General features: G+C 39.9%; 1 protein-coding gene across 2 annotated transcripts in view; it reads left to right on the forward strand.

Moving 5' to 3' along the window:
• Window positions 1–296: 296 nt before the first annotated feature.
• Window positions 297–13,844, forward strand: part of Hmgcll1 (3-hydroxymethyl-3-methylglutaryl-CoA lyase like 1) — a 127,423-nt gene continuing 113,875 nt past the window's right edge. Inside the window, exon 1 of one of the 2 annotated variants that reach the window (XM_021207104.2) lies at window positions 297–701. In XM_021207104.2, the coding sequence (XP_021062763.1) occupies window positions 594–701 (108 nt within the window). In that variant the 5' untranslated portion in view covers window positions 297–593. Of the gene's footprint in view, window positions 702–6,972; window positions 7,020–13,844 lie in introns of those variants that run through there. The other variant, XM_029543829.1, reaches the window with a different exon arrangement.

A 13,844-nucleotide genomic window follows, 5' to 3' on the forward strand; every position in this document is an offset into this window, starting at 1 on the left:
AATAAATGTAAAACAGCGAAAAAGAATTCAGCATTTCAACATTCATCTTGCACCATCGGCTTTACTGACAACTTCTTGGTTTGCTTGTTTACCTCCGATATGCCCCCGCCCTCCGCCCTTAATTTAGGGTTTGGGCTTTTTAATACTGCAAAGCGCCTGGGCAATTTTAAATAGAGTTTTGACATAAACTCAAACGGGTTCACAGTGCCAACCCTACAGGCTTGTGGCTGGGAAGGAGAGAATGTCTGTAGAGAGCCCAGTGCTTCTTCCTCTCAGATCTCCTGCCCAGAGCTCTGACTCAGGCGAGCACCAAGCACCTGCAGTCAGCCCGGAGAGCACCATATTCTATGGCGAGCGAGAAAGAGAAAGAAGTGCTATCCTGCCTCAATTAACTGTCCCTACCCGGGATCTGGGTCTCGTCTCGGCGCCGAACTCAGGTGCCCGCTTCACCCCTGCCTGGGCGTTGCCCAGGAACCGCGCCGCCGCAGTGCAGCTCGGACCCCGGGCACCCGCGGGACACGCTCCCGGCTCCCACCCGGCTCTCGCCTGCGGCAGCTGGATCCAGCACTGCCTACCGCACCTAGGCTGCCGCTATGGGGAATCTACCATCTGCTGCGAAGCACTGCCTCAACTACCAGCAGCTTCTCCGCGAGCATCTCTGGAGTGGAGACTCAGTGGCAGGGGCGCTGGATGCGGCGCAGGTACCACCTCGCGGCCTAGGGCGTCCCCACCCCCATCAACCTCCACCTCATCCCCTTTGTCTGTGTCACCTCTGAATGTCAGGGTCCTGCCTGAGGCCCGTTCTATTGTCAAGTGTGTGGGTCTGTGGCTGAAAAGCCTCTCATCTTCTCTGCTGTGAACAGCAGATGCATCCTTGCTGGCCTAGCAGCTTCCCTATCCCAGGCCTTTTGCAGGCCGCCAACAGGAGTGATCACATCTGTGTGTTCTTGCAAGGGCTGTGCTGGTGCTTTTGTTCTTCCTTTCTTCCTTGTACTGGGTAACAGACTGCAAACACATCACCTTGTGTGATAGAAAGAGGATGAAGCTAGGGCATACCAGGAAGACATACGAAGACGATTAAAATCATATGGTATGTTAGAGCATTGATTATCCCTACAGTGTTTTTGCGTTAATGAAATTAAGCAAGCTTGAATAAAACCATGACAGACTAAAATTATTCCTGCATTTTCCTGAGAGCTTCTTAAAGACAACTCATTGTTTATGTATTTATGATTCCATGTATTATCAACAAACGTGCCAGTTAAGTGAGCATAAGGTATATTAAGAAATTTCCTTTTCACATAAAACCTTAAACTTTAAACATAACACGAAATGGCCGTAATGATTGTTACCTAAATGTTGAAACCTGTTATGAGTCAAGGGCTTTGTGAGGTATCATTAGCCTTTTTAATTCTAGACACCTGTTCACTTTGTGAACAGTGTAGTTCTTGTTATTTTTGTATTTTAGTGGACTGGCCTAGCTTTGTTATGTGATGTTACACCAACAATTTTGACAGGAGTTATTCATATCCTTATGGTGTGGTCTCAGTTCAGTGTTCCAACATGTGAAATCTAAGCCTTCGATCCACAAGTAGGACTTAGCATTCGTGGGTGGTTTTATAAATAGTTTTCTCCCCATTAATTAGAGTATGACTGGAGCTATTTGCAAGAGCCAAGTCCTAGAATGGGCATTCTGTCTATCAACAGATGGCTGGATACAATACAGAAGATATGGCATAATTACCCAATGGTTTATTATTCAGAGAGATGAACAAAATCAAGTCATTTGTAGGTAGATGCCTGGAAATAAGCCAGAGCCCAAACAACTAGTATTGCCTGTTTTCCGTCGCCAAAGGAAGGGACATAAATACCGAGAGGAGAAAGGGGAGGGTCAGGAGGAAGGAGCAGATGAGTGGGGGTGATGAGGCTATGAATATGATCACAGCCCACAATATGCACACGTGCAAGGGCCACAGTGAGTCAGCTATTTCCTACAAGTAATAAGGCTCAGAAGGATTGACCAGGACCCTCTGCTCAGACCTGATGGTGACAACAGTGAAGTGGAGAACCATGCTTTATCTCCTTCCACGTCCTCACGGCAGCTGATTTCCATGGAGCCTGGTTTGAACATCCTGGAATGTTCTCAACATTCTTTAGGGTTAGTTTGTCTTACACAACCAAGAATCCCTAACATTCACTTTTTGGGATGAAGTCATGTGACTTTATTGCTTGGGTGATCCCTAGAGCGGTGTGTATGCTCCAGCGTTCTGACTTGTACGTTCCGAGTGCTTTGTGGATGGTGAAGAAGAGGAGGATGACTGGGGGTGGGGTGGGGGTTGATGTCTGCTTCACCTGTTAGGAGGAAGAAACGGGGAAAATGAGAGCTTCTAAGATTACTGCTGAGGCTATATAAGGACACGGCTTTCAGACTCTTATGTGCTTTTCTGGAAGACTCTCTAAGCCATCTTAACACCCGCCAACTCTTCTGACTGTGACACTTCCATTTGTCCCTCAATTACATCTTACAAAGCACGTACTTGGTCCAGGTCTCTTTTCCCTGTGTCCTTGCTGAGCTCAGTGGCTTCTGTCTGTCTGGATCATCGTGCCTGTCTGTCCTATGGCTTATCTCGTCTCATCGTCCTGGTTATTAGCTGTATCCCAGTTCTTGGTTTTATATTCTCTTCTCTCTTCTGAGCTTCTGTCTGCTCTTGGATATCTCAACAGAAAGTGATACTCCACATTTCCAACTTGCATCCATGTTCTTCTCTCTCTCTCTCTCTGCTGGGTAGTTTTCTGGGGAAAATCATCCCTGGTCTGCACACAGAAGTCCTCCCGCATACTTAATTTTCATATATTCTGGAAGTCATGTAAGGGGAGGAACACTCAATGTAGAAAATGTGTCCCCTAGATGGGCCTGATTTGTGATTTATGATTGATGTGGAATGGTTCAGCTTACTGTAGGCAGAGCTAGCCCTGGGCAGATAGGTGGTCCTGGGTGCTACCAGAAAGCGTCTGAGTAAGCCATGAAAGCCAAGCCAGTCAGCAGACATCTTCATTGTCTCTGCATTCGTTCCTGCCTTGGTCTCTACCCTGACTTCCTTCAGTCATGAACAATATGGAAGTATAAGGTATAAGTCCTTTCCTCCTTGAGCTGATTTTTGGTCATGGCGTTTTATCATGACAATCAAAACCCTTAGTAACATACTTCCCACATGTGGGCTCTCTCCAAGATTTCCCTTTGCAATCTCTTCGCAACTCACCCCACAAGCTCCAAACAGAAGGCTCCATTCCATTGCTTTCAAAGCATTATAGGGTCCTAGAATTTCATTCTTTAAATCCTTTCAAGTGTATCTATTTCCCAAGTTCATCAGCACTACCCTTTTAAATTAGCTTTATGTGACCTCCGTATGATGCAACTGTGCCTTTCTCTTCTTAATTTCTGTTTTCCCTCTTCAGCCTTCTGTATACACAGTTGAGTGGTTCTGTATTTCAAGTAAAATCACCCATTAACCCTGTTTCACATCCATCTGTGAATTCCATTATTATTATCTATTTTAGAAATAGATAAACAGACTCATGAATGGGGTTTCTGAACCCCCAGTAGTCCCTCATTCATCTCATTTTAAACTATTCACTTTTATTCTCGCCCCCTTTCCCCCACAGTGGCCCTCTTTGAGGTCTCTGCAAGCCATGCTCCCTCTGATTTTCTCATCCATCTTAGAGGCTGTTTCTCTATTAATTAGCTTCTAGTCAATCTTCAGTGTTCAATTTGAATGTCACTTTCTCACCAACTTATTCCCACTGGCTTTTGTTCTGAGATTACCGTACAGTGAACTACTGTATGAAAACTGGGTTATCTATTTATTTGATGATTATTTGGCATATAACTCTTGGTTATATGTTAACCCCAACAAGACCAGGAAACAACCCATCAGTGAATTTACCTCACCCAACAAAAATGTCTGATTAGTTCTGATGTTTTGTACAGACTTGCTAAACAAATGAATGACGGCTCACCGTTGCAGAGAACAAGCCAAGCGTCACATAGTTGGAAAATAGTCTTAAAACAGCAATTAGAACATTATAGTATATAATACATAGTTTCTGAGAATGAGTATGTTAGTACCAGCATCCACTGGCTGTTGTTACTGTTTGGGAATCATCTTTTTATTACATGGTCCCAGGCAGGGTTTGCTGGTCAGGGAAACATGCAAATGAAATTTGAATGCTGTAAATAAACCACAGGAAACTTTACCACTTATTTGTTGTAGAATTTGGTAGATAAGATGACATATAGGGCCAGGAGATTTGTTAGGAGCTAATGTGAAAGAATGCCATTGTAAGTAATAACAGACTAGAAAACAAGTTCTGTTTCTCCTTTCTCTATTTTCCCGTACCCGATACATCACAGCATCCTGTACATCTTACTGAGTGACTTTATGCATAGACTAGCCTGCCTCTTTTGTGAAATTTCACTGTATGTATGAAATATAAAATATCTTGATGAGCTAGGAGTCTCTTAAGTCAATTAATCAGACTAGTAAAATTTAGTGCTAACCTAACTCTTACATTAAACTCTATATATGCTATTTCTGCTTAAATTTAGTGAAAGGGTAATGTAAGCTTTGTACATTTTGTTGGTGACTGTGTAGCTTTAGAATGCTTCCTAAGGAACTTAAGAGGACTGGAGATGAAGTTTTAGGGAAAAAAAAAAAAAAACAATTCCACTGCTTTCTATTTATTTTGTATGTTACTTGTTAACTTGTTCCCTTTCCTTCCTTCCTTCTTCTTTTTTTTTTTTTTTTTTTGGTTTGTATTTTTAATTTCCCCACTGAATTAACATGTCAGTTATATTCTGTTTGTATTATGTTCCCTGTTGTTAACTATGCCAACGTCTAACCTTGACTTGCTAAAATATAAATATGATTGGTGTTATAACTTATTAAAAGTGAAGCTGCAACACTTAACTCTACTGCTGTCCTTTGTCTTTTGGCACTTGTGGTTGTATGCATTTTTTTCCCACATGGGATAGTTATAAAATATATTTACTCACTGTCAATGCATATTTATGCATATACGCTCCCTTTCCCTCATCCTCCTCTGATTTATCCATTTCCAGTCTTGTAGTAGAGACTGTTTTTCTTCCACCAGGAAGTGTATGCACATCAGTCTCCTCTTCATTGAAAATCGACTGGTCTGAAGGCTAGTAAATAATTTAGCAGGCAAAGGCAAGCAAGCCTGATGACTTCAGTTCAGTCCTGAGACCCACCTGGTATAAGGAGAGAATCAATTTCCTTTTACCTCTACACACACACACACACACACACACACACACACACACACACACGGAGTCCACAGACACTAAATAAATGAACAGATAAATACATATGTATATATAAATGAACAAATAAATAAATATAATTTTAAGAAAACTTAAAAAGAGAGCAACAGCCTGGTGGCTCAGGGACTGGGAAGGCTGAGAAGGACATAACTTAGTGAGACAATGGGAGACACAGTGAAATAATCTCACAAAGTGTTAAAGAAGGGTTGGGAATGCAGAATGAGCAGAGTGATAGTCTAGCATGCACGTGTCTCCATTTGCTTGTTTTTTATAGATCAGGTGATGATTGCTTCTTTCAGCATGTCTGTGTATATATAAATGCAATAGCTACAAGTGAATATTAATATTAACACACACCACACAAACAATTTAAGTAAATAAATAGTAAATAAATAATTTAAATACATTAACACCACGGCAAAATGTGGATTTCTCAGAAGTGACAAGGGAAAGCTTAACACACAATATCAGCTATTTGTCTTATTTCTTATTTCTTGTCTGATAGTAAAGTATCTTTCACGCTCTTTTTGACTTCAATCACATCCACTGAGACTATTTCTATTTGTCTAGTTAGTGGTGTGTAGCAATTCTAATAGCTATATACTTGTGGAACTTTTACATTTCTTTCTGTATTTTTTTATGCTTTCCTTTCCATGCATTGTATGTATATTTCCTTCTTATGCCCCTTTGCCCGATTCCTTCTTCAACTTTGTCTAACTTGGGGTCAGTCTAATTTGTTGGATTCTATAATTTTAGGTTTCACAATTCTTATGGGTGCCTATATGCATATGCATATATAGTGTGAATGTGTGTGTTTAAAGTATTTGAGTGTGTGCATATCCATTCCCATGCTCATGTGTGTGTGTGTGTGTGTGTGTGCAAGTGTTTGGAGACTAAAGAGGAACATCAAATGTTGTTCTTAGTCTTTCTCTACCTTACACATTGAGGCAGCGTCTCTTACTTAAACCTAAAGGTTACCAATTTTTGCTAGCTTTGCTCGTTACCTTGTGTTAGATATCCTCTGTCTCTGCGTCCTGAGCATGAGGATCACAAGTGAGCCTCCTTTGCCACTTAGCACTTATGTTGGTGCTGGGAATATGAACTCTAGTCTTTATGCTTGGGCAGTATGATTGTTAGCTTCAATTATTACCTTTCCATAGCTTAGAATTACCAGGGAAGAGAGTCTTAATGAGGGACTTCTTACATTGGGTTGGCCTGTGTGCAAGTGGGCTTTTGTCTTAAATAATTAATTGATTTAAAAGACCCAGCTTGCTGTGGGCAGCACCATTCTTAGAAAGGAGATCCTGGGCTGCACAAGTGGAGAAAGGCAGCTAAGCACAAGGCAGCAAGTAGCCTGAATGCATTTGTTTACCTCTGCGGTTGACTGTGGATGTGATATGGATTTGCCACAGTGGATTCTCTGCTATGATGAACTATTACCTGGAGTTGTAAGTGGAAATTGACCCCTTTCTCCTCTTAAATGACTTTTTTTTCCAGGGTATTTTATCGGCAGAACATGAATGTGACTGGGAGGTGTAAGTCCCTAACCTATGATCCGTCTCCTTAATCTCCATTTCATAAATCTTTAAAGGGAATTAAGATGGCTTTACACTATCTGGATCAACAGGTTGTAGTCGAAAGGTCTGCAAGTCTCTTCTGGGTTTCCTCTGAAGCCAAGGTTTGGTATCTATTTATATATATCTTGATGCTTCCTTTTCTCTGGAAAAATATAACAAACAGTCCCCTGTGTTTCAATAAGTGATAAATAGTTCTTCCCTTTCTCATGTAAAGAAATGTGATGATCTTTAGACAGCTACTTAAAGGGGGAAAAAAAGCCCTCAGAAAGCTGCAGTATGTTAACTGTAGCTTTTAGAATTTCAAATTAAAATATATCTTTGCAATTTTTAAAGCTAGTTTTTGGACTTGTCCATTATCTTACTGTGAATATTTATATCGCAGATATTTATGGATTGTTCTGAGTTCCATATTTATAATCTCAATATGCATACATGTACTCAATTTGGTTAATTTATTTGCCCTCCTTGTATGGCTACTGCATTTCAGACGCACATTAGAATCAGTAAGAAAAAAATTATAGACATAACTGAGTTTGTATATTATTACTCCTTTTCTAAAGGGATTGGTCTGTTAGGCAATGATACCCTAAGCTCATCAGGCTCTTAGCTGACACGATGCTTGATTTACTTTGTGGTCTAGTCTTGCCCTTTATCTTCACGCATACTCTGATTGTGTAGCCTTTTACATGCTGGCAACCACTGCAACTATCACTAGTCTCATCTCTTTATTGAGCCCTGATCTCAAAGTATTGGTTATATATGGTGTTTTGATAAAATCTATGGTGCTAAAATTGTTAAATGCATATGTAAATAAACATAGCAAACATTTATCTTTTTTATGATGAAAACCTTTTAAATAATTTCTTCTAGTTTTGTAAAATATACATTTTGTTATTTATATTCATCCTAATGTGCAGCCCCCTATACAAAGAATTTCAAATTATATAGCCAATGGACTGCTCATTGATCAACCTTTAAAATATATTTCTACTTTGAAATTTCCACTCTTGATATATTCTAGTTCTGTCTCTATCTGTCTGTCTTTGTGTGTCTTTCTATCTGTCTCTCTCATCACACTACTGGTTGCTTCTTTTTTATATATGTGTATGATTATATCTCTTTTCACATATATATGCTATACTAGCAGATGTTTCTACTTGTATATTCTGTGTTTGTCTGTTATTTTGGTATAAATATCTCTTAAAACCCAGTACTTTGGTTCCTCAGTATCTTTAGGTGAATTTAGTTTTGAAAGTGTTTAAATTGACGGTTAGAGAGACTATTTCCAGCCATATGTATCATCTTCACCACTCCAAAATTCTTTAACAACGTTCATGTGCTTTACTACTTTATATTTAAATAAATGTTGTTGTTTGGGGGAAAAAGATGTATCTCAAATAAATAATTTTTTTTTTACTTTAAAAGTTGCTTCATCTTTTTAATGCTGACAGTTTGAACTATCATCTCCTAAGAAAAATGGATTAATATGGTTTTCAATTAAAAAACCTTGAGCATTTCATATGAGTATTATATTATTTCTAGCCCTCCTTCTTCACTGAAAAGTCCTGTATTTTCAAAACCCTCTACAATTTATGACATCATCCTCTTTAATTATTGCTGCATATATATCTGTGTATATATGTTATGTAAATAAAACCGGCTGAGTACATTTAATGTTGCTCACATGTCTATGTGTTTATAGCTGACCAATTAGGATAGGATAAACTATCAGGTGTCTGAGGCTTTGGTGGCTCTCATTCGTATTGCCACGGCACATCAACTGGTATTGCCACAGCAATGGATTTATTTAGGGGACCATATTTTTGGGATAACATGGGTACAGTATCCCTGTCATATTGAGAAGGCACTATATTATAGCAGACATCCTGACCCTCTGGCTCTTAAACTCTTTCTGCCCCCTCTTGTGATGTTTCCTGAGTCATAGGTGTAAGGGTTGTGTTGATAGGAGATGGACAACCCATAGTCAGTAGTCTCTGTATTTTGATCAGTTGTGGATTTCTGAAATTGTCTCTGACTGGAGAAGGACGCTTCTTTGATGAGAGCTAGATATCAGGGTAGTAGGATGCAGGTGGTATGAGAAGGAGATGGGAAAAACAGACCATACCACACACTTCAAATACAAAACTTGTGGAAACTGAGCTGGATCTGGCCTCAAGCCCCCATCCCCCCCACCCCCCAAGGACTGGCTCTCACAGTGGGTGCTGTGTATGTAAGCTGCCAAGAGAGAAAGGCAATCAATAGTCCTAGTCAACTGTGAAACCTGTGAACAGAAACAATGAACAACAGTTCAGCAAGCTATCCCCAAGAGTGCAGTAGTGACCCATCTTAGGGATAGCCAACAGCTGTCTAATTGGACTCAGTAGGGAGGAATTCATCTCTGCTCTAAGCCTACCCAGCCTACCAGTTGCTAGTGAGGTCATGGGTCAAAGAGAAGCGCCTACTAATGCCACTTTCCTAAACTAGTATAATTTCTAAATGTGTTCTGAATACACTCATCGGTAAACCCACAGGAAAAAGTTTCTCCATTCTTACACTGTGACTTTTCAAATAGCTCTAGGTCAAATCTGGTCACACTTTGATTCCTGAATGTGCATAACTCACATGTACATTCGGAGACAAGAGTAGACGCACTGGACTGTGTTTTAGTTTCTATCCTATTAGGAAATCTGCTTCTTGGTGTTTTCTCAAAAAGTGTGTAATGATTCTGTATCCTCCTCATTCTCTTTAATCAAACCATATTATTTTGTATGGGCTTCCTGTTTCAAGCACTTTTTATGGCTACCACTGTTGGATGTCAAGTACATCCCAGGTGCTTCCTGGTTGCTTATTTAATCATCACAGTAGTCTGTTTTGTAGATTTCAAGGGCATGGCACACAATGATTAAATAAGTTGCTCATAGCCAGCAGCTAGTGAATAGCAGAGTTAGGTTGGGAACTCAGGAAGTTCTACTTCCAGAACATTCAGTTTGCAGGCATGTTTCCACTATAGCCCTGAGAGGATTCACTTGAAGAGTTTATGGAGTCTTCTGGAAGCTCTGACTCAGCAGCCCTTGCTGTTGGCTCCCAGCTCTCTTTGTTTTCCCTTCGCCCGCCCCATCTTGGTAAGCTCTGTGCTGGCTGCTGCTGCTGCTGCCACCACCGGAGGCTACCAACTGTGCTCCTATCAAGGTTCCTTTCCTGTGGTCTTCCTGAGCTCTTGGCTCCTGCTCATGAGAGAGTGCAGGCTGGGGAAAGACTACTGTGAATTTTGACTTCCCTTCTGCCCTCCCTGAGGTTGAGAGTAGAATTCAGTCTGGACTAGAACTGTGTTGGATAAAAAAGGAAAAACAACTGAGTTTCCAATAAATTTCCTGTTCCCTTCAATCTTCAATACTTTCTGTCCTTGGATTTCTGTTGGCTCCTGGATTCCTTACTCTCTCTGATTCCAGCTGGCTTTTACATCCTTCCTTCCCCCTATGCTGTGTGATTTTTTTTTTTTTCTCATCAGCTTCAAGCTCCCCCAAGTTTTCTGGCTTTATGGTTATTCGCTCTGTGCTGTAACTTTCTCTGACCCTTTCTTCTGTTTCTCCATGTTACACACTTAGCTTTTAGTTTTATTTCTTTTTTTCTTTTTTCTTTTCTAGTCAATCAGGAGGCCAGACTTCCCAGACACAGAAATGTCATGGGTCACTTGCAGGTGACCTGTGGTGTTTGAGAGGCAAAATCAAATCGCATATTTGGATCATTCGAACTGGATTCTAAATTTGAAAGTTTTTGGCCAGCCTGGTTTAAGTCCTAAGAACAAAAGCAGCTTTTAGAATTCTGGTTTCCTTCTAGTAGTCTGGCAATTGTTAATCTATGTAGGCGAGGCAAATAGTCCTGTCCAGCTGCCTTGCTGAGAAAATGTTATGCCTGGAAATATTCTATCTGATTGCACTATACTTAAACATGTAGGTATAAAAGAACGCCTGTATACACATTTGTCTTCTAACTGTCCCGGCATCAAATTGCCTCCTCTGCTCAGGATGGTTTGTTTTGGGGACCCTTGGTGGACAATCACGTGGAAATAGCGTGAGGCGCTTGTTCAAGATGTTTCTCTTTTTCCATGTTTCTGTTTTTCGTAATCCTTCAGATGGCAGGAAATTGTTGTTAAGGCACCAGAAGCTTGCCATCTTTCCATTTGAGCACTCTTCCCTTTCCCAAATAATCAGAATTCAGTCCAAAATTAATACTCAAGAGTTTTTAATTTCTTCTGTTATATCGAACCATTTTTATAACTCATTTTGATGCTATTTACTTATGTAAATATTAATTAGTAAATCTTGTCCTCAAAACATTTATTCTAAAATAAAACTATTTAAAAACAATTCTACATAGAGACTTTTAAAATTACCCGGGCCTATGAAGGCTTGCATCTTAATTTATTCACAAATCATAATTTATGTTAATGACAAGAAATTAGATACAGTCAATTGAGAAATAACTTTAAAAGGCTTGTGTGTAGCTCAGTGGTAGAACCCTTGTATAGTATATGAAAGCTCTGATTTTAATGCACTGTATTAAAAAAGAACCTTAAAAGCTGTCCTGTCATTTCTGCGTAGTCATAGAGGGGTCAGTTGTGGTTCTTTTTACATTTTCTTTTTAAATTTAAAGTCTCTTTTACATAATATACTTTGATCACATTCTTTCCTCTTTTAAACTCCTCCAAGATCTTCTTACTTCTTTAATTCATTCAATTCCATATTTCTCCATCCCTCCACCCTGCTACCCCCAACTCACGAGTCAACCAAACCAACCAACAAATAACCAACAACAATAACAACAATGACGAAGAGGAAGGAGGAGGAGGGGAAGGAGGAGGAGGAGGAGGAGAAACAAAGAAGAAGGACAGACAGACAGACAAAGAATCTGTTTTATTTTGTCAATAACTCCTGAGCCTGCCCTGGAGTTTGGTGATATACCCAGTGACACTCCTTTATAGAATACTGATTTTCTCGTTCTCAGCAGGCATCAATTGCAAATAACTTCTTGGATAGAACTTTATGTCCCTTCTTAGTCCTCAGACTCTGTCTGGCTTGAACCCGTGCACGTCTTGTGCTATCTGTCACAGTCTCTATGAGCTCATAAATATTTCAATCCTGCATTGCCTAGAAGATGCTGTTTTTTTTTTGTTGTTGTTGTTGTTTTTTTTTTTTTTTTGGAGCTATCCATCAACTCTGGCTCTTACAGGCTTTCTGCTCCCCTTTTCCACTTGGATCCCTGAGCCTTGCAGGCACAAGTTTGGTTAAGACATCCCATTTAGGACTGAATATTCCAAAGTCTCTCACTCCCTGCACATTGTAAAGTTGTGGGTCTCTGTGTTAATTACGTCCATTGTAAGGAGAAGCTTCTCTGATGAAGGTCGGACAGTGCCCCGGTCTGTGCATCCAGCAATATGTCATTAGGAGCCATGAAGGTCGGACAATGCCCCGGTCTGTGCATCCAGCAATATGTCATTAGGAGCTGTTTTGTTTTTATATCTCAGCAGAAAAATAGTAGCAAGTTTTCCCCTAGGCCCCTAACATCTCTAGTCTCAGGTTCTTGGCCATTTTAGTAGTGTCAAAAATGTGTTTTATCCCTTGCAATGGTTGTTACAACCAAGCAGAAAGTGGTTGGTTTCTTCTGTATCATTTCTGCCACTATTACACAAATATATGTTGCCAGCACTTCATATGTGACTTTCAGTCCAAAAATACCCATAGAGGTAATGTAGCAAGAGAATGCAATATGCTGGGAACTGAACATGGGTCTTCTGCAAGAGCAGCCAGGGCTCCTAGTGGATTTTTCTAGTTCTCCAAGGTTAAACTTTCATTCTGTATTGCTTTATTCCTTTAAAAATCTAGCTTCTCTATTCTGCTTTTTGTTTAAGTCATTTCCATTTTTTCTTACAATTGAAGTTTTTTATCAATTATTTAATTTTAATTATGTATATATGTGTCTGTGTGGTGGTATGTGCATGTATGTGCAGGAACCAGTTGAGTTATAGGCAAGAGTCTCTGATTCACTGGAGCTGGGTTTATGTGTGGCTGTGAGCTGCCTCTTGTGGATGCTGGGAAACAAACTCAGATCTTTTGTAGAGAAACAAATATTTTAAATTGGTAAGCCATATCTCCATCCCCTGATATTACAATAAAAAAAAAAAAACATAGATCCATAAACTTGTTCTAATTAGGTACACAGGAAGTGTATCTTTTTATGGAAGTGGTAGATTTGAGGGTCAAATAAAATTTGAATAGTTTATGATGCATTCTGGGCAGAGTAAGATGTACAGAGTTAATGGAATGAAATATGAAGAGATTTCTTTTGTAGAATATATTTCAATTAAAATATAATTTCTCCATTTTCCCATTCCCTTTCTCCTACCTGACCCTTTCCATGTTCCCCCCATTAATCCTTCTCAATTGATGATGAACTCTCTTTATTTCTATTAATATTGTTACATGTGTGTGTATATAGATATGCAAATACATAAGTACAGTTTGTTGATTTCATTGCTGTTTATGTGTTGACAATTTCAGGTCTGACCATTTTGCATTGGATAACCAGTTAGGGGTTCGTTCTTGGGAGGGCCCAGTTCTCCTCCTTAAGCAGTCATTGGTTGCCTGTTTTTCATATAGTTATTTGTCTAGCCCTCTTCGATCCTCCACCCTCTTCCTCAGCATGTTTACTGATGTTCTCATTGTTCAGGCTTTGTCTAGTCAACCATTTCTAGGAGACATCGTCTAACAGTAGACTTCTTGGCCTTCTGGCTTTCTACAATCTTTCTGTTCCCCCTTGTGATACATTTCCTGAAAGTGGAGGAGTAATGTAGATATTGTGCTTTTTCATAGTGGTTTCTGTTTGATATGGAGAAGCTTCTTTGTGTGTGTGTGTGTGTGTGTGTGTGT

This window comes from Mus pahari, chromosome 10 (assembly GCF_900095145.1).
Source record: "Mus pahari chromosome 10, PAHARI_EIJ_v1.1, whole genome shotgun sequence".
NCBI lineage: Eukaryota > Metazoa > Chordata > Mammalia > Rodentia > Muridae > Mus > Mus pahari.